This window comes from Microtus oregoni, unplaced genomic scaffold, assembly GCF_018167655.1.
Source record: "Microtus oregoni isolate MIOR12 unplaced genomic scaffold, Mior012 000031F_ref0000149, whole genome shotgun sequence".
In the NCBI taxonomy this organism is placed as follows: Eukaryota; Metazoa; Chordata; class Mammalia; order Rodentia; family Cricetidae; genus Microtus; species Microtus oregoni.
Window position 1 is genome coordinate 23,727,675 of NW_024543090.1, and position 27,696 is coordinate 23,755,370.

At 50.1% G+C, this 27,696-nt stretch overlaps 3 protein-coding genes across 4 annotated transcripts in view; 2 read left to right on the forward strand and 1 right to left on the reverse strand.

Annotated features, from left to right (window-relative positions):
• The first annotated feature begins 143 nt into the window (after positions 1 to 143).
• On the forward strand, positions 144 to 3,484 carry Duoxa2 (dual oxidase maturation factor 2). The gene is made up of 6 exons (XM_041679133.1): positions 144 to 429; positions 1,283 to 1,340; positions 1,729 to 1,863; positions 2,108 to 2,321; positions 2,561 to 2,775; positions 3,106 to 3,484. Exons 1-6 carry the CDS (start codon positions 283 to 285, stop codon positions 3,297 to 3,299), a joined length of 963 nt encoding a protein of 320 aa, XP_041535067.1. The 5' UTR covers positions 144 to 282; the 3' UTR covers positions 3,300 to 3,484.
• A 1,043-nt stretch (positions 3,485 to 4,527) lies between these two features.
• Duoxa1 (dual oxidase maturation factor 1) lies at positions 4,528 to 7,705 on the reverse strand. 2 transcript variants are annotated; one of them, XM_041679241.1, is made up of 6 exons: positions 7,559 to 7,705; positions 7,186 to 7,243; positions 6,448 to 6,582; positions 5,983 to 6,196; positions 5,514 to 5,731; positions 4,528 to 4,846 (listed from the first exon to the last, which is right to left on the reverse strand). In XM_041679241.1, exons 1-6 carry the CDS (start codon positions 7,703 to 7,705, stop codon positions 4,593 to 4,595), a joined length of 1,026 nt encoding a protein of 341 aa, XP_041535175.1. In that variant the 3' UTR covers positions 4,528 to 4,592. The 2 variants fall into 2 exon arrangements, with proteins under 2 accessions (XP_041535175.1, XP_041535176.1); XM_041679242.1 differs by lacking the exon at positions 6,448 to 6,582.
• Positions 7,706 to 13,530: 5,825 nt separating this feature from the next.
• The window catches only part of Duox1 (dual oxidase 1), a 33,760-nt gene continuing 19,594 nt past the window's right edge, over positions 13,531 to 27,696 (forward strand). The window contains exons 1-15 of the mRNA XM_041679095.1: positions 13,531 to 13,610; positions 15,795 to 15,903; positions 18,030 to 18,113; positions 18,507 to 18,671; positions 19,493 to 19,680; positions 19,834 to 20,035; positions 20,197 to 20,363; positions 20,752 to 20,812; positions 20,917 to 21,013; positions 22,642 to 22,729; positions 23,453 to 23,555; positions 23,816 to 23,988; positions 25,847 to 26,022; positions 26,268 to 26,386; positions 26,964 to 27,101. Of these exons, the coding sequence (XP_041535029.1) occupies positions 15,846 to 15,903; positions 18,030 to 18,113; positions 18,507 to 18,671; positions 19,493 to 19,680; positions 19,834 to 20,035; positions 20,197 to 20,363; positions 20,752 to 20,812; positions 20,917 to 21,013; positions 22,642 to 22,729; positions 23,453 to 23,555; positions 23,816 to 23,988; positions 25,847 to 26,022; positions 26,268 to 26,386; positions 26,964 to 27,101 (1,819 nt within the window). The 5' untranslated portion in view covers positions 13,531 to 13,610; positions 15,795 to 15,845. The remainder of the gene's footprint in view (positions 13,611 to 15,794; positions 15,904 to 18,029; positions 18,114 to 18,506; positions 18,672 to 19,492; positions 19,681 to 19,833; positions 20,036 to 20,196; positions 20,364 to 20,751; positions 20,813 to 20,916; positions 21,014 to 22,641; positions 22,730 to 23,452; positions 23,556 to 23,815; positions 23,989 to 25,846; positions 26,023 to 26,267; positions 26,387 to 26,963; positions 27,102 to 27,696) is intronic.

A 27,696-nucleotide genomic window follows, 5' to 3' on the forward strand; every position in this document is an offset into this window, starting at 1 on the left:
ACCAGAGGTTTGGCCTCCAGTTAAGAAGGGTTGCCGTTATTTGCATGTCCCCGCCCCGCGCTTGATCTCAGCTGGACGGGACCCTGCCACCTAATTGGGACACCTCCCCTGCTTGCTGCCCATGCTCCTATAAAAGGGGGTCTGCCTTTCTTCGCAAAGGCGGCGCGAACCTGCCAAATCAGGAAGAGCTTCGGGATCCCGTCTCTGTGCTTCTTAAGAGAGCCGCGAGTCTCAGACTTTCTTTTACTCACACCAGTTCGCAGTTCTCGAACTTCTCTCAGAATGACTGCGTGGGACGGGGTGATGCCCTTTTATCCCCAACCCAGGCACGCCGCGGGCTTCAGCGTCCCGCTGCTCATTGTCATCCTGGTATTCTTGTGCTTAGCGGTCAGCTTCCTGCTAATCTTGCCTGGGATCCGTGGCCACTCGGTAAGGGGGTACTGAAAGTTCTTAGGAGGGTTCTAGAAGCTCATGTCGTGGGGTGAGAGAGCTATACGTAGAGCATTTCTCGGAGATTCAGGGCAGACAAGAATAAGGAAGATTCTTCATAAATAGTTGAGTTGAGGATCAGCAGGAACAAATTTTAGAAATCTGGTTCGGCAAAGGACTCTTCACAAGGAGAGGGACAGTTCCTGGTTCAGGACTTGGGGTGGGGAGGGGGGACTCCAAGTGCCTTATTTTGGAGGCTGCTGCAGAAAGTGAGAACCAGCCCAGTAGTGGAGGCTTCAGGTGCTGCCAGGACCTCCCACCTCTCTCTGAACCTTCTGACCAAGAGGATGGGCAATTTAGACTGCTGTGTGTTTCTTACACAGGGTGTTCAAACTTGTAGCAAGTTTGGCAATTCCCTTAAATGCTCCCAGCCCCCATATCCTAAACTGTCTTTTTCCCCCCAAGTCTGAAAAGACCTCTAGTCTTTCTGTGTTGATCTTTTTGCCAGTTTGGGAGAACTGGCTCATCTAGAAATAGCCACTGTTCCTCTCCTTTTGTTGGCCACCAGGTCCTGGGGCCTCCCTCTTCTGGGAGAGGTGACCCTTGTCTGCCTGGCACTTCTGAACTCACTGAGCCTCACCAAGCAGTGACTGAACTAGAAGTAATGAACGGGAGCCAGACAGCTGGGGGTAAAAAGGTGGCCAGAGAGTGCCAGGCAAGGTGGACCTGAAAACAGGGCAGGGGAAATGGTCATAAATGCAAGCAAGGCTGGGATGGAGTGGGGTCAAGGCAGGTCTTGAGGATGGACTGGGCAGTACCCAGTCTTGACCTGAGTGTCTGTCTCTTCCCACAGCGCTGGTTCTGGTTGGTGAGAGTTCTTCTTAGTCTGTTCATCGGTGCAGAAATTGTGGGTGAGTGTATGGGGAAAGGAGTTGGAGTAGGGAAAGAGTGGCAGAGGGCACCGAGAAATGGGGAGCCAGCTTGGTTTCCTGGGCTTCCTTCCATTCTGCACCTATTTCGGGCACCCCTGGCTGTTCTTTTGCTGTGGATGTTTTGTTTTGAGACTGCCTCTCACTTTGTAGTCTAGGCTGACCTTGATGAAAGCTTACTTGCCCTGGTACACCCTACTCACCTCCGCTCCCGCTGCCGCCTCCACTATTGCTCTTGGCCAGTGCCCACTTTCCTGACCTTGCCTTGCTGTTACACCAGGTCCTAAGCCTTCATCTTTCTGCCCCACCTCCCATCACCGCTTCCCACTGTCACCCATCCCCGCAAGTTACTGTGTGCATCTCTCCACAGCTGTGCACTTTAGCGGAGACTGGTTCGTGGGGGGAGTGTGGACCAATACATCCTACAAAGCCTTCAGTACAGCCCGTGTTCAAGTCCACGTCGGTCTGCATGTGGGACTGGTGGGCGTCAATATTACACTCAGAGGTGAGGAGGCTGGGGCCAAGTGAGTTCTTAGGGCTGGGAGATCCCATGGAGCTGAGTGCCACGAGTTGTTAGAGGATCTTCTACATCCTTCCGGCTCAGAAAGCCTCTGATTGACGTGGATCTGGGTTTTCCCCCAACTACTACCTAATCTTTCTCTTTCCTGCCAATTGCCCCACCCTTATCTCCCTAACTGAACGTGTTCAGTTTCCGGGTCTCTGGCCTTGACCCCACGGCTTCCCTGCAGGAACACCCGTGCAGCAGTTGAATGAGACCATTGACTACAATGAGCGGTTCACTTGGCGTCTGGACGAAGACTACACCAAGGAGTACGTTGATGCCCTGGAGAAGGGGCTGCCGGACCCAGTGCTATACCTGGCAGAGAAGTTTACACCCAACAGCCCTTGCGGGCTGTACCACCAGTATCACCTGGCAGGACACTATGCTGCAGCAACGCTGTGGTGAGCGTGTGGTGTGTGGGGAGTGGGCAGGGTGTGTGCGACCCGGAGAGCACGGCCTCGGGAGCTGCAGGTTGGAACTGCAGCCTCGTGGGCAGGATCCTCTGGCGAGCAGCAAAAATCAAGGGAATCCCAGCCACGGCAAGAGCGCAGGAGCCGGCTCTCTCCGGGGTTCCCCTGCGCCTCCAGCAGGCCTGGCCAGGGAACCCGGCTCACTGGCGCGCTGCCTTGGTCCCTCACAGGGTGGCGTTCTGCTTCTGGATCATCGCCAACGCGCTGCTGTCCATGCCCGCCCCGCTCTACGGCGGCCTGGCCCTGCTCAGCACCAGCGCCTTCACGCTCTTTGGCGTCTTCGCCTTCGCCTCGATCTCCAGCGTGCCACTCTGCCCCTTCCGCCTGGGTTCCGCCGCCCTCACGCCTCACTACGGCCCCTCCTTTTGGGTCACGCTGGCCACCGGTGGGTACCAAGAGATGCTCACCTGGTGGTGACTGGGATATGTAAAGGATGTGCGCTATCCAGCGTATAGAATGAGTTATTTTATTTCTTCCTCTCAATAGCGGCCAGAAGGTCGGGGAGACACTGTTACTCTCATTTTACGATGAGTGGAACTAGTTTGGGAGGGTTCAGTATTTTGCCCCAGTTAGGGTGAGTGAGAACTTGTGCATCATGTAAAACTCGGAAGAGTTCTTTCTGAGGATTGTGTGTGTAGGAATTCCGGGGATTGGCTCCTGATGATGGCAAGGAGCGCCTGCATCCCTGACTCCGTCTTTCCATCCTCCGATGCAGGCATCCTAAGCCTCCTCCTCGGAGCGGCGGTGGTGATTCTCCACTACACTTGGCCCAGCGCTCTTCGCTCCTTTCTGGATCAAAGTGGCAACGACTGTAGCAGTCAGGCGAAAGGGAAATCGCTTCTCATCTTGGACAACCCGCAACACAAGCAGTTCGAGAACCCAGACTTAAATATTACCACTGTCCTGTGAAGAGAACTAACTCCGGATTCCTACCTCCTTGGGATCCTGCAGACCTGAAGACAGTGTTAAGGGCGCGCCCGGAGCTCATCTGAGTCTAGGGGATTGCACGACCACGCAGGAGGACGAGGGGGAGCCCTGGACGTGCCCTTTGCTCTAGGGAATGATTTCTTGGAGAGCTGTAAATAAACTTTTGTTTTGTTTTGTTTTTCAAAATTCCCCCGCCTATCCATTTCCTTGATGTCTCTTGGCCTTTGGAGTCACAAACTCTTGAGAGCTTTGCTAGGCTAGTGATAATGTAGTATTGTTTATTCAAGAGCTGAAAAAAGCAGAGAAACACAGAAGGGATCTGGGAGAGGTGCGCCCTCTAGTGAAGACCGAGGGGAACTGACAGGCGCCTGCATCTTCGGGAGCTGCCCCACAGGGTGGTTACAATGCCCACATCTCTCTCTACTGGCCAAACTGAATCTACTGGGAAAAAATTAAGATTTTGGCGTTGATTCTGTAATTCTTCCCACTTGACTTCTTTTGTGTTTGTACCTGAGAGCTAAAAGAGAAATTAACAAGGCATAAAAATATAAATCCTGGGAGTCTGGAGAGATGGTTCAGTGGTAGAGGGTACTAGGGTTGGAGAACAAATACCCACATGGTGACTATCAATTGCCTGTATCTCCAGCTCCAGGGGGAATCTCTGCAACGCCCTCTCCTGGCCTCTTCAGGCACTGCATGCAATTGGTGCACACATACATGCAGGCAAAATACTCATACACACTATATACATCGTGGGATTTTTTTCCAAAGGTTCTTCCCAAGTCCTAGAATCTTACACAGCATATGTGGGAACTAAAGCTCAAAGAGAAAGTGGCACACAACTGGTTAGTGTTAGATCTGGAACAAGATGTTTGGTCTCCTTCCAGTGCAGGCTCAGAGGTCACATAAACTATGAGAGCAATCGAAAAAGAAAGGAGAGGGACCCAGGCCCTCAAAACAAAGTGATGGGTGCTGAGGGACCACTTTGATGCCCGAAATGTTGGTTCTGAGAGGGAGGTTGACCTTGAAGAGGCAAAGCATCCAAGAAGGTGGTGTTTGCGCAGAGACTCATCCCTGCTGTCTTGCAAAACGGCAGTGTTTATAGGCACGGTTGACATCTCTTCAGAACCTTGGGACTTTTGCTCTATCTTTCAAATTGGAGTTGGGCATCTGACACACCCAACACCACCTCCTGGGCTGTTCTGGTTGTTTATGGAGGCTCCCGTGAGGTCTGGAGCCCATCTGGAAACTCAGGTGGCCACCAGTAGAGGAACATCACAGGGCACAGTCAGATGGTTTGATGTGTTCTTCCTTGAAACATGTTTCAGAGGAAGCTTCTGACATGGGAATGTCCTGGGTCTCAGGAATCTCAGCCGTGGACCTGTAACGGGGGCTCAGGAGTCCCCCTTCCTCAGAACCCCACTCCAGCACTGAGTCCTCGGCACTCTGGTTGAAGAAAGCCTTCAGTCTGTGAGGCTGCATCCTGTGGGCCACTGCCATGGCTAGGCCAAGCAGAATACACAACAGTCCTGAGGATGAAGGGGACACGTGTCTGCCTTAGTTCTAGTACGTCCTTCCAAGAACAGCTCCTCCGAACATCGGAAAAACTCTATAAGGGAGGTCTGGGTCCCTGCCTCAGGGTAACTGGAATTCATAGATCTCACTGAATGTCCTCGGGTCTGTATCGCTGGTATGGGTCTACTGTCCTGAACTTTCATACTCTAAACTGAGACACAGAGAGAAGTAGATGGACTGAGACTAGGGACGGATGGGGACAAAAGATGGAGGCATGCGATACATGGGTGGGCAGACACAGCACGGCAGGAGAGTGCCGCTGTGAGCCAGGTTGATTTAGGGCATTTGGGGATCGTGTGAGCTGGGGACATACAAGGGATCTAGGAAAAGATGAGAACTGTGGTTAGGGGATGCAGGAGGGGACGTACAACTGGAAGATTTGGAGAACGTGAGTAAAGAGAGTTAGGGGATAACGGATGTGACCGAAATGATACAGGGAAGTGAGCATGGATGAGGAGAGAAAATGGCCTTGGAGAGAGAAAGCCAGGCGGTGAGGGAGTTAAGAAGGATGGGGCTCTAAACAAGGCACAGACGTCTTGACCTCTAGAAGTGGATCCACTCCGCCAACATGATAGTTCCTGCCCTCCATTCTCAGCCCTTACCTTTAGGAGAGGGTCTCACCTGTGGCCAATGTGATCCAGAAAGCAGGCCCATGGTGAGTGTGCAGCACAGCGGTGCCCAAGCGCAGCGAGCAGGGTGATATGAATGATGTGGCCATGGAGAAGAAGAAAAGTGCCAACAGCTGGAAGAGGCCAGTAGCCAGCAGCATGTGGCCACCATAAATCAGCACCGGCATAGACAACATCACATTGGCCAGCAGCCAGCAGAGGAATGCCACCCTGGAGAGCCAAGATGCAGTGAGGACTGGCCCAGGCACCTCTACCTGCCAGAGAGGATGGGATGGTCCAGGTAGAGGCTGTCCCAAGGGGCACTCTTGCCTGTGGCTTGCCAACCAAGAACTAAGGTTATTGCCAGCTCCCCCACACACACACTCAGGATACCCCCTTGAGTGGAAACGAGATGGCTACAAAAATAATCTATTCCTGAGTTTAGGCCAGTAGGGGCTGTCCCATCCCATATCCATGCTCACCACAGCATGGCTGAGGCATAGTGTCCTGCCAGGCGGTACTGGTTGTACAGCCCACATGGGCTTTGAGGGGTAAACTTCTCAGCCAGGTAGAGCACCGGGTCTGGAAGGCCCCTCTCCAATGCCTTTGTGTACTCCTCCGCGTAGCTCTCTCCCAAGCGCCACAGGAACTCCTCATTGTAGTTGATGGTTTCGTTCAGCTGCTGCACTGGGGTCCCTGGGGAATAGGGTGGCTGTGCTTAGCAAGAAACCGAGAACTGGGCTGGACCATTCACCTGGGTAGGGGTTCATCCACACGGGGCAAAGGGCCAAGAGCGGACAGAGGAGACAGTTCTGAATTTCCCTTCCCCCTCAGCTCCTACCCTTCCAAGCTCCAGTGCTGGGCACACATGGTAGCTCTGTACACACAAGATGCATCTCCAAGACACGGAGCAGAGCCTTCCCTTCTCCCCAAGTTAGAGCCCTCACCTGTGAGTGTGATGTTGACTCCTCCGAGCCCGATCTGCAGTCCCACATCCACGCTGACCCACTTGGGACTGAAGGCTTTGTATGTCGTGTTGGTGTTGATTTGACCCACAGACCACTCCGAACTGAAATTCACAGCTGGGATTGGGGAGTTGCAACTCAGGAAGGTCTGGGCCTTGCTGGGTTAGTCAGAAGGAAAGCTACAGGGGTTCCATGCCTGAACTTGTTGTAATTGTATATCCATTTACTAGCCCAGGCCTGGCTCATAGTAAGTCTGCCAACCACTATTGTGGGATGAAGAAAAGGGTCAGAATCTAAAATTTTCCATGCTCACACTCTGCTTATCCTCCCAGTCCCACTTATGGGCAGCCGCTCATGCAACTGGTAAGGGAACATTAGCATAGACCACGATGGGCAAACACAGACAACCTCAATAAAAATGGTCTGTGTTTCCCATTCTCCGAATCACTGGAACCCAGCAAACAACCCTCCCCGAGAGTCCTCCTGCCTACATTCATTAGGACCCAAATAAAAATAGTAGGAAGATGCTTTCCTTGGTCCACACCTTTCAGGGCAAGGGCAAGAATAAGAGGCTAAAACTATGGTAACATGTGCGGTTGGATCTGGAAGGCACCCTGAATCTGTGACCACTAGGGAGCCACAGAAAGAAGAGAGGCAGTCCACAAAGGAAAAGGCACAAGACAGAGGCTGCTGCTCAAGTCTGTGGCATCTGGCACTCACCCAGGATCACAGCCCCGATGAATAAGCTGGTCACCACCCGCAGCATCCAGAACAGCCTCTGAGTCAGAAGGGGTGGGGCTTAGTAAGCCTAGCTTTCCTTCCCTGTACACCCTTCCTACTCCTACCATGGGGAGGGGCGGGGCTTCTACCGCTGAGCTCACTTGGCCAATTAAGATCAGAGTGTCTGGCACAAAACCATTCCCAAGCTTTTGGTTCAGGGAGTGGGGAACTCTGCACGGGGGATGGTGAAGAGGCGTTCTCAGTACTGGACTTCCTCCCCCGAGTCTGCCTCTAGACAGAGTCTGGACTTCTCACTCTTGAAGCTGAAGTCCTCCCCAGGGCTGGAGTCTCCAGGGTTGGGTTTGTTTCTTACCGTCTTCCCACGGATGCCAGGCAGGATGATGATAAAGGTGACCAGTGCAGTCAGGAAGATGGTGATTATAACAGCCAAAGCTGTGTCCATTGGGAAGGTTGGCTTGGTGCCAGTGTAGAAGGGCAGGGTGTATCCAAGAGCAGCCATTTTGTCGGGGGGCGGGGGCGTGCAGAGGTGGTGAGGCTGCAACAATAGGCATTCGCTGAGGAGTGTCGGCTCTGAGTTTTTGCGTGTGCGCTCTGATCTTCAGCACCATCACTGTTATTCACTGCCTTTTAGCCATCCATCTCCCCATCTTTTGACTGTGACAGATTTATGGTCTTGACAATCGGTATCTGTTGCCCGTCGTCCTAACCACTCAGCCCTCTAAATAAGTACCATCATTACCTTTGGGCCTTTTCTGTTTCTTCTGAGAATATCTAAAGGAAAAAAAAAAAACCCTCTCTTTTATTCTCCCCAGACTCTAGTACAGGCAGATCCCAGAACAGAAAAAGAACTAAAGAACTGCATTTACTATCAAACAAAGCCATAAGGGTAGGAGATGGTGCGGACGGCTTACGGAAAGATTGCCTTTCTTCTTCAGTCTCCAAAGGAACAAAGGCCAAAAAGCTTCTAAGTGTACAGTCTGAGTTTATCACTAGAGCTTAAGCATCCTAGCTCCTGGGACTGGTGAGTGCAGAACAGCCTGACTAGGCATTGCAGGAATCCCTGTTCGCTGTCAGGCACAGTGCTGGGACCAGAGGTCCTACTAGTCCACACATCACCAACATAGGCCCCTTCTGTCCATCACATCCATCGTCCATGCGGTTCTTCAACTCAAATACTGGCTTTGGTCTTCTCTGCCTTGTTGCTTGATTGATCTTAGATCTTGTTTGTCTCTTGTTTGTCCCTTTATACACAGGGCATCAGTAAAATTATACCTGGTCATTTCATCAGCTTTTAGACAGAATTCATTGCAAGACACACTGTTATCTCACGATCATGGGGGGGGGGAGTACTTCATTTAAACCTTAACAGCCATTGTGATAAGATGTACCCCAACTTCAGAGATATCAAGAGCAGGGGTGAAGAAAGAACCTTAGAGCCACTGTCCCAGTTCTGCTCGTTCTCCCAAGTGTGAGCTGCACCAGGGACTCACATTATCAGGAGGACCCATAATTTAATCTGAGCAGGGAGATTGTTAAGTGGGAAAGTAAAGAAAGCAGTTTTGGAGTCAGAGGATTTGCATTCTGCTTCTGTCTTTAGCAGCTTCACCTCTATGTAGTTTTATTGGGAAAAAACAGAAACAATAAAGTTTACATCCATTATGGGGATGGAATGAGACCGGACACCGAAAGTGCAAGGAACGCTCTCAGAGGCAAACAGGGAATTCTCTGCTGTTCTGTCCTCATTCTGGGTTCTTTGCATTTTAGCTTTGCCACTGTCAAAGACACCTGATGAACAAGCTATCATACCCTCGGAGAATTTCCTGAAATTGTCCATTGGCTCCCTTCGCTACTGTTCTGTTGATTTTAGTCTCATCCTCTCTTGCCTGGTGCAAGAAAAACATTTTCTAATAAGCAGATGTAATCATTTCACTTCTTTGCCTTGGGTAAAATCCACTTTTCTCACATAGAAAGCGCTTCATGAGCAGCACCCTTTCCTCCCTTCCCCATAGCTGACATGCTTCCGAACATTCTTGCCTTTGTGTGTGCTGTTCCCTCTACCTGGACTGTTCCAGCCTTGGCAAATGCCTTTCCTCACTTCAAATTTCAGCTCACTTTACCTTCTCTGTGGAGTTCCCTCTAACGCCCCTGGACCAATGGGAAGGTTTCCCACTCTCCCATTCCTGGTGTTTTGAGTGTATCTCATGGTCCCAATAATGACTGTACTCCATCACTCTAAACGTTTGTCTCCGCTTTAGACAGAGACTTGAGGGCAGAGATTTAATCTTCCCATCTTTGCATCATCTTCATATAGCACATTCTAATCAAACTCTGGATCAAATTAATGAATATGTGAGTTGGTCCCATAGGCATCTCCTCCTGAGTCTGCGCACAAGAGGGAGCTCTGTCCCCTCATTACCCACACTGTCCTCTCACTCACGTTCACTGAGTGCCAACAACTCAACGCTGCACCAGAAGGGATCTGGGGAAACTGATCTACATTGAGTGATCTCAAAAAAACTGTCTAGAAGTCCTCTTCCAATAGCTAGAGTCTCTACGAATAGTAAAGACAAAACCACAAATATTTGTATTTAGTTGAACACAAAGCATACACTGTAAGATCAGCCAAAAATGTATAGATAAGGGGCTGGAAAGATGGCTTGGAGGTTAATTAAGAGCACTTGCTACTCTTTGCAGAGGACCTGGATTCAATTCCCAACCACCACATGGCAGCTCATGATTGTGTGTAACTCCAGGTCCAGGGAATCTAATGCCCTCTTCCGGCCTCTGCAGGTAACAGTCATGTACATGGTGCACTGACATTTTTACCTACAAAACAGTCATACACATAATTTTTAAAAATAAAATAGAGCCTTTTTTAAAATAAAATAACTAACTGTAACATTTTATTTTTAAATGTTTGTGTTTATTAGTTCATGCGTATGTATGTGTGTGTAGGTGTGTGTGTGTGTGTGTGTATGTGTGTGACTTCCCACGGCAGGCATTTAGAAACAAGAGGACATCTCTGTGGAGTTGGTGGTATCCTCCCACCTTTATGTGAGTTCTGAAGCTTTAACTCAGCTTGTCAGGCATAGCCGGCAAGTGCCTTTACTAGATGAGCTGTCTTGCTGGCCTAGTGACATTTATTGTAAAGCATATGTTTTTTTTTTTGTTGTAGTGAATTTTTATTTACGATGCCAAAACTGAAACCATTTCTAAGAAAGTCTATACAGGAAGAAGGGCTATACAATGTAGAAGGCCTTAGGTCTTATTTAGGATAGCCAGGCATGGTGGCACACTCCTTTAATTCCAGTGCTTGGGAGGCAAGCCTGATCTACGCAGTGAGTTCAAGGCAATCCAAGGTTATATGATAATACTGATGATGATGATGACGATGATGATGATGAGAAGTAGAGGAAAGGGGGAAGAGGAGATAAAAAGAAGACATGAATTAAGATAAAGCGAGATTGTTCATAGAAAGAAGTCATATTAGAACCAGTGAGGTGGATCAGTGGGTAGGGGGCTTGCTGCCAAGACTGAAAATCTGGGTTTGACCCCTGGAAGCCACATGGTGGAAGGAGAGAACTGATTTCTGAAAGTTGTCTTCTGGTGTCCCCATTAGGATGTATGCATGCATGCATACACACACACACACACACACACACACACACACACACACCACACAGACCCCTCCCCACGAATGTGAAAAATGAAAAAGAACCCATATTATATGATTGAGTTCCAACAACAGACACTTGCAATGTGAAGCAGATATTAACTAACGCAATGCATCTTGGTCGGGATCACACACACTTAGTATTTCTGCACTTATTTTAATGAGATGTTATGAAAGTTTTGTGAGCATGGCTCATCTCTATTAACAAGATGCGTCAAAGAAACACTCACAAAAGGTTTTTTATCTCAGGTACAGAAGGACATTGTTAACATTTCCGATTCTCCAAAATATATATTAAGGATGACTAGAGCGAATGACAGCTGGTGACGACAATTTGCCTTGCATGGTCCCTTCCATTATCATGCACTTTCGTGGTGTGGATACTCCTTTCCCTGCACTGTCTGATGTAGTAGAGTTGAATTTTTATGACTGATCCTAATTTGGTTCCATTATTATGCAAAAGGGGTTCCTGCATGAAGAGAATGACTGATTTTTTTTTTTTTTTTTTTTTTTAAGACTGCAGGACTCTTCTTTTTCCACAAAGCCTGCGTTTCTCTTGGGACCATCTTTCTCTCCCAGGCTTGACAAATAAAGTCTGGCAGCAGAATTGGCTCTAATCTAGAAAAATCTCACATCAATGTTAACTTTACCCTCTGGTCTCTTAGCTCGCTGCCATGACATCCAGTCTATACTGACACACATAGGACTGTCAAATACATACCTACAGACTTACATAACCACAGACAGACAGACAGACAGAAGACGGGTGCACCCAGACTCTCTCGTGCTCTAACTAGACACCTATAGTTCTTCACAGGGACCCCCGAGATGACTTGGCGCTTTCTCACTGAGAAGGCCCAATTCCTTCACTTTAGGGTTCTGTTTTCTCATGAGGCCTGGAGGGCAGCCTGTAAGTACTAAAGGCTTCCCCATGTTCAGTAGGATTTCCGATGTAGTCACCCGGTCCTTTCCTATAACAAGATGAAGTGGATTTCCAGTGTTTCTATGCTGGGTGGGTAGAGATAAAGTTAACAGTCTTGAAGAAAACCCAGCCTAGTAATGACCAGTTTCATCACTCAAAGTCAACGGGTTTGGTAGGTGATCTGGAACCTCTCTTGAAGTTTGACAAGAGAGGTTCCTAAAGTCTTCCTCTGCCCCCTCCCCCGGGCAGTGTAAGGACTGCTAGCCCCCTATGAAGGCAGCTTAGGTGACATGTCTAATCCCGTCAAGCACTCTGATAGGTGATGCGTGGCTACCAGAAAGTGACGGCTTATCTCTCTGTTGAAGTAAAACCCATGAAAAGTTTAGCTTGGCTGACTAAAGGGAGTCATTTTCAGGAATGCCTAGTCCTCCTTCATAAAGAGGGTAGAGGTGTGTGTGTGTGTGTGTGTGTGTGTGAGAGAGAGAGAGAGAGAGAGAGAGAGAGAGAGAGAGAGAGAGAGAGATATTCCCCATTGATGGATGATGATGGACTCAGGGATGGGGAACTGAGCAATCCGACCTACCCAAACTCCAGATAAGAGAAATAAAGATTCAGTGTCGACAAATCATGTGACTTTGTAGCCTTAAGAAGTTTGCCTTGTCTTAATTTCTTGTTAAGACTTTCTCCTTCACACACCCCACCTCTGAATAGGTCTGTGTAGACTCAAGAAGTGCGCCCCTAGGGGTCGGTGCTGGAGCAGCACTTCAAGGTCTGATCGCCTGGAAACCGCGTAGACCCCGGCACCCACACGCGATCCATGGTTCCCTACCTTCCTTCCTCTCTTTCAGATACTGTGCGTGGCACCCGCGCTCGTCTCCTCCGTTGGGAACTCACTCGCAATGCTCCTAGTCCTGGGGATAAGGCCGGAATCAGGTCCAGACGTTGACGTCTTGTCACCAAAACTATACACTTCAGCCCATCAAGGTCCCGTCCAACCTCCCATTCTTCTAACTCAAATACGGACCAGGTTATGACCCCATAAACCCGGCCTGGTGCTTTTGCCGCCTTCCATTGCAAGTCATTTTCAACTTTCTCGTCCCTGGCACTCCGCCCTCGGACACCGGACGGACCCGAGTGCTAAGATAGTGCTCAGGCGCCTGGGCCCTGTGCAAGCCACCCCCGCCCCCCAGACCTCCTAGTCCCTACCCACGCCAGCGTCCCTGGCAGCTGCAACGCAAACCTAGCTACCAGGCTCGCAGGACTGTGAAACCTGGGAGGTTCCCACCAGGAATCCTGGTTACCCAGACTTACAGGTTTTGGGGACAGATGGATGGATGCCTTGCTTTGGAGCCAGGTCTGGAAGTAGGTATTGGAAGATTATCTTTGTTTTAGAACCCTGACACCGACTGTGTGGCGAGGATCTGGGGACAGCCCGCCTGCCCCACACCCTCTCGGGTCTCCCACCCCTCGCCTCAGCCCCCTCCAACTTGTTAAGGGAGACTTGCCCTTCCCACCTCCCACATGGCCACACTGCCTGAACCCTTGGCACCGCAGGAGCCCTGCACCCCACATGGTCTCACCTTTCACGCTCGGGTCCCCTAGGAGCACCTCGGCGGGTCCCCGCGCCAGCCTCTATCCCGCCCAACTGTGCCCCGCCCCAGCGCCAGGACGCGCTACCCGTTCTTCAGCCCCGAGCCCCGCCCGCCCGGGCTCAGAGTTGAAGAGGCAGCCAGAACCGAGTGGGCTACCGCGAACCCGGAGCCAGGCCGGAGCCAATCAGAGTCCCTGACTGAGGGACCAGAGGCCAAGGTCAGATTCAAGAGCGTTTCTCCTGACCCGCGGGAATGGGTGCTCCAAGGGAGGGGGCTCCAAGGGCGGGGACGGAGGGAAAAGGAACACCGGTCGGTGGCCCTCCTCTCCGCAGAACGGGAATCGGAGCCTCGCGTACCTCCAATCCTTCCCCGAGGCTGAAAGGGATCTCGCTAAGGCTTGAGCTCAGCACGCTGAGGTTTTGAAAAAACAGGGTCATCTGGTCCTGAGCATGTTGAATGACCTAGTTTGTTTGGGCCTAAAGGATTTCTTGGCGCCATCACGTCATGCCAAGGAGGGACTTTGGGGTCTTAAGTATACGGGCGTTACTTCCTGCTCTTCATCTTCCAGGTTGGAATAGATCTTAACTCATCTTTCTCTCACTCCCACCCCGGGGCCAATAGAATCACCATTCTAAGACTGTGGTCTGGAAACACAGTCATGTGGACAAGAACGAGGCAGGCTGGTACTCTCCCTGATTCTGCCACTGCCTGGAGCTCCATTGCCCTGGAGTTGTGCCTTCATTTCCAAATTGTTTGGGAAGTTACCACGCCCAAGTGTCTTGTGTAAATTGCGAAGGGTTACCTACCCACGGAGAGGTTTTCAGCATGGTCTTTCAGTCTTCCTTTCTAGTTTGTCCCCACAGTCTGGCCTGAAATCCCACAGGCCGTTTGAGCTTGACTGCTATATCTACCACATTAGAAAGGGAAAGAGGTCGGACTATTTGGATTAGGGAAACAACCATAGCCAGTCACCCCACCACATCCAGTTCAAGGCTTCAACTATCCAGAGCCCAGCTCTTTGAACATTACCGAAGGCCACACCCTGAAGAATCTCTAGGATAGAGGGAATACTGAGTTGGGGGATGAGGCAGGATCTAGGTTTTTTCGCTTGTTTAGTAGGAGATGGAGAGGGGACAAGGCCACTCACAGGCTTCTCTCCTTTGACTGGAGAGCATGGTCAGGAGTTCTGGCTGAAGATGGGGCCTTCCCTGAGCACAGGACTTTCACCCTTCCCTCCCCATCCAATCTCCAGGTTGCCCTTAGGATATCTTCAGTGAAATTTCACCAGAGGTATCCTGGCTTGAGTCTCCTGCTGCCTCTGTTTCCCTGTTGGCAGGTGGAGGGAAAGCAGGCCTGAAACACTTCCCTTGAGTCTGCTCACAGAAGCCATGCTCCAGCCTCTCCATAGGAGAGCCATGCTCCAGACTCTGTGGTGCTTGAAGTCAGCTTCATCACCACATCGGATGCTGGCTGCCACGCTGGGAGACCAGCAGCTCAGGCACATTCCTGGCCAGGACTGTGCAATCAGATGAATGTTTTACTTCAGATCCCACAGAGGATGAGCAGCAGACCCGAGATCTCAGCAGGGTTTCTCTGCTACCTCCTCCCAAGTTAGGCTCTGACAGTGGAGCAGACTGTGTGGGCAGCTGGACCAAAGCAAGGGTTTTCAACTACTCAGAAACTAAAGGCCACAGGAGCAAGGTTGGCTTTGCTTTGTTTACCACGTCGTCTCCAGAGCCTAGGCCAGTTCTGTGCACAATGTGTGCTCATCAGTTAAAGGTTGAATGAATGAGAGGCTTCAGAGACAGTGAGGCGCTTGCTTTTAGCTGACCACGCCTCCTAGGTCCAACTCTCCAGCCTGGGTTCTTTTTATTATTATTATTACTGATTTTATTGAGCTCTACATTTTTCTCTGCTCCCCTCCCTGCCTCTCCCCTTCCCTTCAACCCTCTCCCATGGTTCCCATGCTCCCAATTTACTCAGGAGATCTTGTCTTTTTCTACTTCCCATGTAGATTAGATCTATGTAAGTCTCTCTTAGGATCCTCATTGTTGTCTAGGTTCTCTGGGATTGTGATTTGTGGTCTGGTCTTCTTTACTTTATGTTTAAAAACTACTTATGAGTGAGTACATATATTAATTGTCTTCCTGGGTCTGGGCTCCCTCACTCTATGATGTTTCCATCCATTTGCCTGCAAATTTCAAGATGTCATCATTTTTTTTCTGCTGTGTAGTACTCCATTGTGTAAATGTACCACATTTTCCTTATCCTTTCTTCAGTCAAGGGACATTTAGGTTGTTTCCAGGTTCTGCCCGGCCTGGATTCTTAGAAGTCTTGCAGAAGCCTTATCCTGACTCTCACGAAGGCCTTGAGCTCATTCTTCTATCCTCTGTTTTTCTAGGTCTCTATTTTGAAGAATTCCAACACTTAATCCCTCATTACCATTTTCATCATGGGATCCCCTCTAGGTCTGGCCTGGATACTCCTGGTTGGGACATCGGCCTGTTTGGGTGAGTACAGACTTGGGAAGAAGTGCGCAAACGAGCAGAGAACCCATGTCCTCTGTCTTCTACAGAGATGTGTGCTATTGTTTCTACAACCTTAATCTCAAGAAGATATAATACACTGTACATGACAGGTTCTTGTTTCTAGCTGTTGAATAAATGGGGAGATGACAGAATAAAAATGATTTCCTCTAGTATGAGGCCCTTTCTCGCTCCACTGTCTTTTATCCTTTTAGATGAGGTAAGTTCTCCTGACTTGGCACAGGAAAGATTGAGTAGACGCGTAAAACAATAAAGCATCTTAGGGTAAAATTGAACCCAAGGCTAAAGAGGAGTCACCAGTGTTTTTAAAATAAAATGCTCTTAGGCAGGGAATGTAACTCAGTGGTAGAGCTTTTGTCCAGCATATATAAGGTCCTGGGCTTCATCCCCAGTGCTGGAGAAAAGCGCAAAATAAAACAATAACATCAGAACACAATACGGCCCACAGCAATTCCAGCTTTAGAAGTCTGAGAACTTTAGCATTAGTGGCTGTTCCCTATAATCCAGAGCTCTGAAGAGGGAACTGGACCCACAGTGGTGGAAGGTAGGTGTGGTGGCACCTGGCAGCTATCCCGGCACTTTGGAGATAGAGGCACCAGCATCGAAACAAGCAAGCAAGAGCAAACCTCAAAGGTGTTTTGCATCTTGGGGGTGATTCATGAAGATGGACCTTGTAAAGTAGCACCTCCTGGCTGGCAGTGGCAAGACAGTGATACGGACCTTACATTCTCCCTTGCCAAAGCTGCTCACGTTTGAGTTCTTTCCCATACTCTCCATTCTTTGAGACTTCATTTTCTCTGCCAGCTATTTCCTCTTACCCCTAAGATAGACTCTCCCCGAGAGACTCCTTCCTTGGCTTACCACCGTTTCATCTTATTCTAGAGGTCTTGTGTGAGTGACTGACCTGCTGTCCTAGGTGTTTAGCCAGGTTCAAATATTAGAACTTTAGTTGTTTTCCTTCCTGATCCCCCCCCGCCCCAGTGAGTGTGCCTGTGTGTGCATATAGCACCCACAGCTTGGAGATCTTAAGCTTGGTCTAAGGACAATCAGAGGTATTGATCATTGTTAGAGCCCTTTCTTCTGTTCTCTCGGGCGAGCAGAAAAGTCTTCTAAATTTTCTTGGAGACGAGGAGGGTTTGGCTAGTCTCCTGACCTACTGACCGAGAAGATTCTAGACCCTCCCTTTTTGTCGTGCTTCCTCAGTTTCCCCCCCACCCCATCAGCCAAATGCTCCCTCCTGGATTGTAGGTTATTATAGTAGCATTATAAACAGGAATTAGGACTGGAATGGAGAGTCAGCAGTTAAGAACATTGGCTGCTCTTCCAAGGACCTGGATTCAGTTTCCAACATGGTAGCTCACAACTGTTCATAATGCTGATTCGAGAGGTCAGTTGCCCTCTCCTGGCCTCTGTGGTCATCAGGCACATGTGTAGTATGCAGACATTCATGCAGGCAAAACACCTAGACACACAAAATAAATAAATTAAGAGAAGAAGAAAAGGAGGAGGAGGGATGAAATGAGGGACAAGATGTTCCAAAGGAGGATGGGGCAAGGTCATTCACAGGATCAGTCCTTGGTCTCACCCAAGAAACTGGGAAAAAGACCAGAGTAGCAGTAACACACCCTGCCTTGGGGCTCTGCTCAGTGAGAAAGAGCCAAGTCCCTCTTCACACTGCTCCTGCCCAGTGATGGGTCACAGAATGACTTGTCCTTCCCAGTTACAGGGTGTGGCTGGCTCTTGTTCCCTACCGGATCTGAGGGTTAGGGATGATTTTTGTCCTCCTGTGTCTCCCAAAGACTTGCAATAGGAGGAGTGCAAGCTTGTGTGACCCCATCCTATTGCTTTGTGCTGCTCTGCCTCTCCTCTGAGGCCACGGTTAGCAGGTGCTGCATGGTCGTGCACCATTTTCCACTTTCGGAGTCAAGTCCTGGCTTAAAGAGTAGACAGCACTTTGCCCTGGTTCTGGGCCGTACTTCCTCCTCCTGCTCTTTCAAGAATCAGAATCACAGGCCCTGTTCCCTCATGGCCTGCTTGGTCCCCTCTGCCTGCACCTGCCCAGCGGCCTCTTTCCCTTTATTTTCACACAGGGGCTCAGAACTCCATTTCTTGGGAGGTACAGCGATTTGATGGATGGTATAACAACCTCATGGAGCACAGATGGGGCAGCAAAGGTAGGTGAGGGCAAAGTTAGTCCGGGCATCAAGGTGGTACCCTCCAGTGGAGATTGAGAGTTGGCAAGTATCACAAAAGGCTATCGCAACTATCGTCAGAGGCTGCCAATATCTAAGGCTTCAGGATTCAAGGTATGGAGGGAAGCCTGAACGTAGAGGTCAAGAATGCTCCCTGGAGTGGAGAGATGGCTCAGTGATCAAGAGCACTAACTGCTACTCTTACAGAAGACCTGGGTTCAGTTCCCAGCACCTATGTCCAGCATCTCACAATCACCTGTAACTTCAGGCCTAGGGGTTCTGCCTCTAGGGTATTTGCACTCACAGACAGACAGACAGGCAGGCAGACAGACACACACACCAAATCCATCCTTGTCTTTACCTCTCCTGTGCCAGGCTCTCGGCTGCAGCGCCTTGTTCCAGCCAGCTATGCCGATGGAGTGTACCAGCCCTTGAGAGAACCCTACCTGCCTAACCCCCGAGAACTTAGCAACACGGCCATGAGAGGTCCTGCAGGGCAGCCCTCTCTGCGGAACCGTACAGTCCTGGGTGTCTTCTTCGGTGAGAACATCAGCCTCGGGAGGAGTAGAGCCAGTGGGTGTCAACTGAACACCTCAGTGTGTAAGGAACGGGGCGGGGGGATGAGGAAAGATACAATGGAGGATCAAAGATGGGCGTGAGAGATGGAAGAGGAAGCCATGAAATCATGAAGTAGGGTAGGGACAAAAGCAGAAGAAGGGAGGACCCACGCTGAAGTGAAGCCTGGTAGGAATCTTCCCTGTGCTGGAAGAGGACATGGAGGAGAGCAGAGGAGCATCTCTCCATTTGGGGTGAGGGTTGGTGTCCACACTGTGATAGACTGTCCCTGGGACCCTGTTGCCCCAGTGGCTGCTAGAACACGCTGAGAGAAGGGTTCTGACCTCAGCAGAGAGGGCTATATGGGGGTGTTGGGGTGTCACAAGCTCAGTAACGGGGGTTAATGACTGGTCCTGCAGCAATGATGGCTTCTGTTGGCCATGTTGGGTGCCCTTGCTGACTCCCATGTGACTTCCTGCTTGGCTGCGGGCCTTCTGGGAGGCTCTGAGCTACATGTTGGAGCTGGTGCTGACAACCCTGCCTACTGAGGCATCATCACCAAACACCTCCCAGTTACCAAGGAGAAGGCCAAACTGACAATGACAACATCTTAAAGCAGGTGTAGGCACAGGCAGGGCAGGAGAAAGAGAGTTGGGAGGGGATGTGGAGGTCAGGGCTTGGACTTGCCCATAATAGGAGATGACTATCCTGAAGCTTCGAGAAGCGGGGAGGCCTCCACACCTGAGACAGGGAAGAGCATGGCCTTTGGCTAGCCGGGTAATCCCTCCTGCTTTATGTATGGGCAGGCTACCACGTGCTCTCTGACCTGGTGAGTGTGGAAACGCCAGGCTGCCCCGCAGAGTTCCTCAACATTTACATCCCACGTGGGGACCCCGTGTTCGACCCTGACAAGCGTGGGGACGTGGTGTTGCCCTTTCAAAGGAGCCGCTGGGACCACAAGACCGGACAGAGTCCCAGCAACCCCAGGGATCTGGTGAGGCCAGGCAGCCAGGGAGGAGGGCAGGGAGGCGGGAAGGGAGACTGAGGTTAGACCCGCTGGGAAAACTGGTCAGGGTGAGGCTCTTTCCCACCCTCTGGCACCTGCCTGCCCCCCGCCCCACCTGGCTCACCAGCACGTCCCCTATAGACCAATCAGGTGACCGGCTGGCTGGATGGCAGTGCCATCTATGGCTCCTCTCACTCGTGGAGTGACACGCTGAGGAGCTTCTCAGGAGGACAGCTGGCATCGGGGACCGATCCTGCATTCCCTCGGAAATCCCAGGACCCTCTGCTCATGTGGATGGCACCGGACCCTGCCAGGGAGCAGGACAGGCAGGAGGAGATGTATGGTGAGACTGAGGGGTCCCCGCAGAAGGAGCAGGGTTGGAGGCATCAGGCTGATGGGGTTGGGGACTGGGCTGGAGGGGTCTGCCTGTGGGTCTGGGCTCCCCTGGCTCATGCTGCCTCCCATCGCCTTCCTCCAACCCCCTCTGTCTCCACATGGATGCAGCCTTTGGGGCCCAGCGCGGGAACAGGGAGCCCTTCCTGCAAGCTCTGGGCCTGCTGTGGTTTCGCTACCACAATCTGTGTGCCAGGAGGCTGGCGCGGGAGCATCCACACTGGGGGGATGAGGAGCTGTTCCAGCATGCGCGCAAGAGGGTCATTGCTACCTACCAGGTGAGTGGTGCCTCCTGACCCGCGCTCACCTGCGAGTAGGATCCAGGGAGATCTGGCTCCACTAGGAAAGCTTCCCCAGCCTTGGACAAGGCCCCTTCCCATGATGCCCCTTTCCAAGATGGTCCATCTTCCTGGAGATCCGGGAAAACTACTGTACATGATAGAGAGGCAAACTCTGTTTATGCCAGATAATTTTAGGTTTGTTCATTACTTAACATTTCCCTCTCAGTAAATATTTGAAGAACCTGATTCTTGGTGCCCTTGTTTTTAAATCTTTTCTTCCATGATCGGCTTTGCTGGGTCCTCGTGTCTACTCGTAAGCTTTCCTGGGCTCAGTACCCTGCCTGGCCCAGCCCTACACATTTTTTTTATACCTCTTTCCCCTCAGAACATTGCGATGTATGAGTGGCTGCCCAGCTTCCTGAAGCAAACTCCCCCCAAGTATGCAGGTGAGGGGTGGGGAGGAGGGCTGAGGATCGCTAAGTATCGTTTGAAGAAAGGCTGGTAGTGAGTTTTTAAAGTCCTAATGGGTCCAATTCTCCTCCTACCTCAGGATACCATCCATTTCTGGACCCCAGCATCTCCCCGGAGTTTATGGTGGCCTCTGAGCAGTTCTTCTCCACCATGGTGCCCCCCGGGGTCTACATGAGGTAGGAGAGGGGGCTCACATATTTGTGTCTTGGAGCAGGACAGGGTTCTATATCAGTTTGGAGCAGCTAGTTTCTAGAGAGAATGGTGAGAATAAAGAAAGGAGATTTGAACAGACCCTTGTGCATGGTGTGGACTGTCTGTAGCCCACAACTGTGTGCTTTGTTTGTATGTGTTTGGTCGCTAGTTTGTCAAGACAGGACTGTGTAGCCCTGGCTGGCCTGGAACTTGCCAAGATCATCCTGCCTCTGCCTCCTAGGCTGGGTTACAGAAGTACACACTTGATTGATCAAAAGAGAGAAGCTTGCATCCTTCAGAAATGTATACATATAATTGGTTGCAGTGGCTCGGGTGTCTAAAGTAGTCTCTCCTGCTTGGGAGGCTGATATGGGAGAGTTGCTTGAGCTCAGAGAGCCAGAGTAGGCCAAATGGGAAAACTTCATTTTTAGAAAGAGAGGGTGGGTGCATCCTTATAATCTCTTTTCCCAGCACTCGAGATGAAGTCAAGAGAAACAGGAGTTCAAGGTTATACAGAGAATTCAAGGCCAGCCTGGGTTACTCAAGACCTTCTCTTTAAAAAGAATGTATACATACATATAAATAAAACTGTGTATACGTGATGTGTATATCATAAAAGTATATACAGGTAGTGTGCATATATAGTCAGCCCTTACAATGTTAGGTTCCCTATCTACTCAATCAACCTCAGATTTTAAGTATCCGGAAAAGTTCCTTCCATACTGAAAATGTAGACATTTTAGGGACATTCTTCCTAACAGAATAAAATCTAAAGACTATTTAGACTGCATTTATGTCATATTAAATATTATAACAATGTAGGGGATGAGGAAATATCTCAGCTGGTGAAAGTACTTGCCACTCAAGCACAAGGCCTGTAGTTCAAAAGTTCAATCTCTAACATCCTGTAAACAGACAGATTGGTGGTTCAGGCTTGTGATTCCCATGATGAGAGGGCAGAGACAGGCAGACCCTTTGAGACGGCTGGTTTGCCAGTCCAGCCTAACTGTCAGGTCCTAGGTGCCAGTGAGTGACCCTCAAAAGAACAAGGTGAACAGCTTCCAAGGACTGACACCCAAGGACTTTGGACTCCACATACATGTGTACAAACATACATGCACACTCACACATGCACCTGCATCCAAACACACATGAATATGTCTGTGCAAAACATACATACAAAGATTCAGAGAGTCCTTAAACTGTATGGGTCGCTGTGCATAGATTATAGGCAAATATTATGCTGCTTTACATAAAGGATGTATGCATCAGTGGATCTACTATTTAGAGGGCCCTAGAACTCCTACCAAGTGGTACCAAAGGACTCCTAACTGTGTGTGCATGGGTGCTATCTGTGTGTGTTCTTATCCGCTTGGAAAGGGCGCGGATAAAATATATTTATGGCCAAATTTTCACACATTTGGTCAGATGGGAGATAGGACTTTCCAAAAGTCAGATAGTTCAGTAACTACCAAGGTCAGATGTCTTGATTACACAGAAAATAGGAAAGGCTATGGCCTGGGACCCCTGGCTGAAGTCTTGGAGAGCAAAGCTGATGTCTGACATTAGGACCCTGTGGTTTCAGTAACCATTCTTGTTCTTTGCATTTTAGGGATGCCAGTTGCCACTTCCAGAGGATTGCCAATAACGCAAGTTTCTCCGGAGCCCTCCGGGTCTGTAACAGCTACTGGAGTCGAGAGGTTAGAGTTGGAGACATATATTGGATTAATATATGTATATGCTGTGTTGTGTGTGTGTGTGTTGTATGTGCATGTGTCTGAGTATGTGAAGAAGGTAGACAATGGGACTGCAGTAGGCAGCTTGGATGGGCTAGAGTGAAGGGGACAGCTTGGGTACCTGGTCAGAAGTCAGTCCCCTATCCTCACCCAAGGAGGGGGTGACAGGAGGGGAGGGGACACTATGTGCTTGGTGCGGTTCCACCTTCACTGCTCCTCCTAGGTATGTCCTCTCCTTTGACAGCTCTGGGTCCCTGGAGGCTTTGGAGCACCCAGCAATGCTATCCCTCCTAGGCAATTGCTTGAGAGTTGAGTATATATACCAGTAGTCTCGGGCTCTCCCCTGGTAAAAGGAGAACAGCAAGTTCAGACAGGTCCTATGACTCCTCCATGATCATACAACTAGCTAATGAGAGAGCAAAGATGAGCGTCTAGGGACCTTGCCCATCATGTTGTCAAATCTAGGACAGAATAAACGTTTAAAGATCCTCTGTGTTCCAAGACATCGGCTTTGGGTGGGAATATAATTTTCCCTGAGTGAAGAATTGACCCGAAGTTGAGGAATGCCCACCAGGAGCAAAAGGCACGACTGAGTGGGCTCAAGGATGTGGCAGATGTGGTGGAGGGCACCAGGCTACCCAACCTCTGACTCCATTATCCATGTCCCTCTTTTCCCAACTCCTTAAGCACCCAAACCTACGAAGTGCTAAAGATGTGGATGCGCTGCTGCTGGGCATGGTTTCCCAGATCGCTGAGAGAGAGGACCATGTCGTGGTTGAGGATGTGCGAGGTAAGCCCAAGGCTGTCCCTGCAGGCTGTGAACCTCTGACCCCTGGGAGGAGATCCGGCTGGACCTGAGCCAGGAAGGGGGGAGTTCTCAGGGCTGAGGGATGTATGTCATCCGTTGCTGGGAAAATTTCTGATCCACTGACCGTGACCCCATTCCTTCTCCATGGCTCAAATGTTCTTGGCATTGGTCGGACTGGTCTGGGCTGGAGGCTGCATTGATGGCCCTTGACCTCTTCCAACGTGTTAGTCTTCCTTTTTCAGATTTCTGGCCCGGTCCACTGAAGTTCTCCCGTACAGACTACGTGGCCAGCTGCCTGCAGCGGGGTCGGGATCTAGGCCTGCCTTCTTACACCAATGCCAGAGCAGCACTGGGTCTGCCTCCCATTTCCCACTGGCAAGACATCAACCCTTCACTCTCAAGAAGCAATGGCACTGTGAGGAAGGGTTAGGACCCAGAGGGTTGAGTGGGAGGGCCTGGGTACACCATTCCCAAACAGGGAAGATGGATAGTAAAACATGGTTACCAGAGACAAGCACTTGACAGGGGACAAAACTCATGAAGGTCACTTTTCCCAATCTTGTCCACCAAGTTATGAGATTCCAAGTCTAGCAGGATTAGACTTTTGACTCTGAAGGCCAAGGTCCAGCAAATATGTATTGACTGTCTATTGCATGTAATGCGTTTACTTGGTAGACATTAATTTTGTTACTCTTGACAGCCCTAGAGTGGTATTGCAGGCCCTTGACTTAGGAACAAACTATGTTTCTGTGTATTTGATATTCCCGCTGTCTTCAGCCTAAGTTAGCTTTTACACTCTGAGCTATCGCCTGTGGGCAAATGGCATTGACTACTCATCGATAGACCAACTTTGATTGCCCTATCGTTTTGGCACAGTCGTCTTGGCACAGTCACCTAGGCATAGATGTGTTTCCACAATTGTGTGCCTAGTGTACTGTGCTTTGCCCTTACTGTAGAGTTACTGGAAAGAATCGAAAGGCTTATTACAGGAAAGTGCTACGCCCAGCATGGTGTCTCTCGCCTGTAATTCTAGGATTTGGAAGACAAAGGTAGGAGGTCCAGGAATTCAAGGTCAGCAAGTTTCAGGCTGGCCAAAGCTACAGGAGACCCTGTCTCAAGAAATACTCTCTTCACCTCTGCCCAAAAGTAACATGTACAGTGATCTCACAAACATTTTTAAAACATTTTTTTATAACGATAGGGATCGTGAGACAAATCAATTTAATAAGTCATGGGCTTCAGCTAGGTGTTGTTGAAATGAGTCTGGTCAGGTACTTAGAACACCGGTAAAGAATAGGAGCCACTGGGATGGCTCGGTTGGTCAAGGCACTTGCTGTTGAGCCTGACAACCCGAGTTTGATTCTCCAGGGTCCTCGTGTGGAAGGAGGAAGCCAGTTCCTGAAAGCTGTCCTCTGGGGTCCGCATGCGCATCACCTTGCACTCACACACAACTTACACCCAAAAATTAAACGCAATAGAAAATAAAATGAAGTTAAAAACAAGGTAGAGGGCTGGAGAGATGGCTCAGAGGTTAAGAGCATTGCCTGCTCTTCCAAAGGTCCTGAGTTCAATTCCCAGCAACCACATGGTGGCTCACAACCATCTGTAATGGGGTCTGGTGCCCTCTTCGACAGAATATTGTATACATAATAAATAATTATTTAAAAAAAACAAGGTAGAAAGCTCTGGCACTGGGTGAGGTGATACAAATCTACACCCCAGTACGAGGGAGGCAGACGCAGGAATATCTCGGTACCACACGAGCCTGGCACACACAGTGAGACTCTGTTTCAAAACAAGCAGCGTGCATGGTGATCCCCCTGCCTCAGTATCTCGGTGCTGGGATTATAAGGTGTGAGCAACTGGGACCACGGATTGCTAGGGATTTAGTTTTTTTAAATTTTTTTCTAACTCTAAGGATAGAAGCCTTTTATAGTATCATTCAGCCATTCAGCCTCTCACACAGTGATTTGCTTCTCAGGTCTATTCCTTCTCAAGAAACTATGTAGACGACCGGCTGTTGCTTTTATTCAACATTCACAGAACAGGTTGTTGAATATGTGGAAAGATTCCTGTAAACGCTCTAACTTATGTAAAGCACCCAGAGCAAAGCCTGGGGTGTAATAGTGTAATTCCTAGAGATAGGTGTATCTCTAGGAATGAGATATTGTTCAGGTCATTTATTATTATTATCATGCCTGCGGCTAATCCCTGGGAGCTGTCTCTTTGCCCAAGGCTGGTTGCTGGGTCCTCTCAATCATCCTGTGTTCCAGGTGCTGGAGGCCACAGCTGCCCTATACAATCAGGACCTGTCTCGACTGGAGCTGCTCCCAGGAGGGCTTCTGGAGAGCCATGGGGACCCTGGGCCTCTTTTCAGCACCATTGTCCTCGACCAATTTGTCAGACTTCGGGATGGTGATCGCTATTGGTTTGAGAACAGCAGGAATGGGTAATGCTTGCCAGGGCCACGTCTCAGATTTACTGAGGCCTGGACCACAGCCCTCTGCTTGACCCTACAACTGGCCTCAATTCCAGTCCCTCTGGATCGAGTGAGGATTTGTCTCTGGCAGCTCCCTAGGCTGGCAGACTCTCACAAACAGCTGTGGACCAGAGACGATTTGCCCATGGGATACCAGAGTGTGGGGTCCTAAGTTTCTCCCTAACCATGATAGCTCTCCACCTCTCTTATGCCAGACTGTTCTCTAAGGAAGAAATTGCAGAGATCAGAAACACTTCCCTCAGGGACATTCTAGTGGCTGTCACCAATGTGGACCCCAGAGCCCTGCAGCCTAATGTCTTCTTTTGGCTTGCAGGTAAGAGACCTAGAGAAGGCTAGAGGGGAGGGTTCAGAGTCTTGTCCTTCCTCAACTGTAGGCTTGGTTTGATGAGGCCGGATGAACACTCTAAGTGTAGTATGACCGAGGGTTCTGCCTTGTGAAGTTTGGTTTGGGGTACCAGGGCTGCCACATACAGCTACCCCTTGCACAAGACCAGGAGGTGATAAACTGGGAAGAGGACTGACTCTCTCAAAGACCTGGGAAGGACTCTTACATTCAAATGGGACAGGATGGGGGCTGTAAGTGGCATTAGGAGGGTCAAATGAAGGCGAGGTTATTATACTCGATAGCAGTGGTGAAGGAAGTCTCTCTCTCTCTCTCTCTCTCTCTCTCTCTCTCTCTCTTTGTGTGTGTGTGTGTGTGTGTGTGTGTGTGTGTGTTTTGAAGTTCATGCTGGGACCTGCTTGCTACCCACCTAGGCAAATGCCATGGTCTTGCTACTTGCTCTCTAGTTCCCAGAGTACCCTATTTTCTTCTGTTATCACCCTCCTCAGTGGGCTTGTGCTAGATTGTGGCCCCGTACTCAATATTCTGACCTCCTCTGCCTCCCCAGGAGACCCCTGTCCACAGCCAAGTCAGCTCAGCACCAAGGGCCTGCCAGCTTGTGTCCCCCTCTTCATTCGGGACTATTTCAAGGGCAGTGGATTTGGCTTCGGACTCACCATTGGGACCCTTTGCTGCTTCCCCTTAGGTAGGAGAGTAATGGGTAGGCAAGATGGGGCTACTGAAAGGTGCAATCTAGGGGTGAGCTGGGCTTGTTTTATGTATGACAGCAAACAGTACAGAGTAGCTGTCCCTCTGGGTGGTGAGAAAAACGCAAGCAGAAGAAAAGGTGTCTTGCTGCAGATAACTGAGCTCCCAGGAGACTTGCCTCCTTGATCTCCTGAGATGCCCCCAGGCCTAGCTTGGCCGAGAGTCTGTAAGAGCCCAGGTCCGCACCTGTTGGTGCCTAGGCTGTGCCTAGGGAGCTGTCAGAGACAAATCCTCACTTGAGAAGCAGAGCTGGGCCAGACACGGTTTCTGGAACAGGAACATGATAAGGCTCTGTGTGGGTGGCCCAGCAGCCTGGTATGGTATGTCTAGCTTGTGGTTTGAGGAATCCAAGTGTGGACTTAGTCCCTGGCTGGGAAGGGATCTGAGTAATGGAACAGTTGGTGACAAGACAGATATTTTAGACACTCTCCAGAGCTCCCCGTGGGATGCAAAGCCATTCCTTCCATGGGGCCTCCACAGTTGGAAAGCTGTGCAGCAGGAGCATCAGAAGGGAGGACTAGGGAGCACTCATC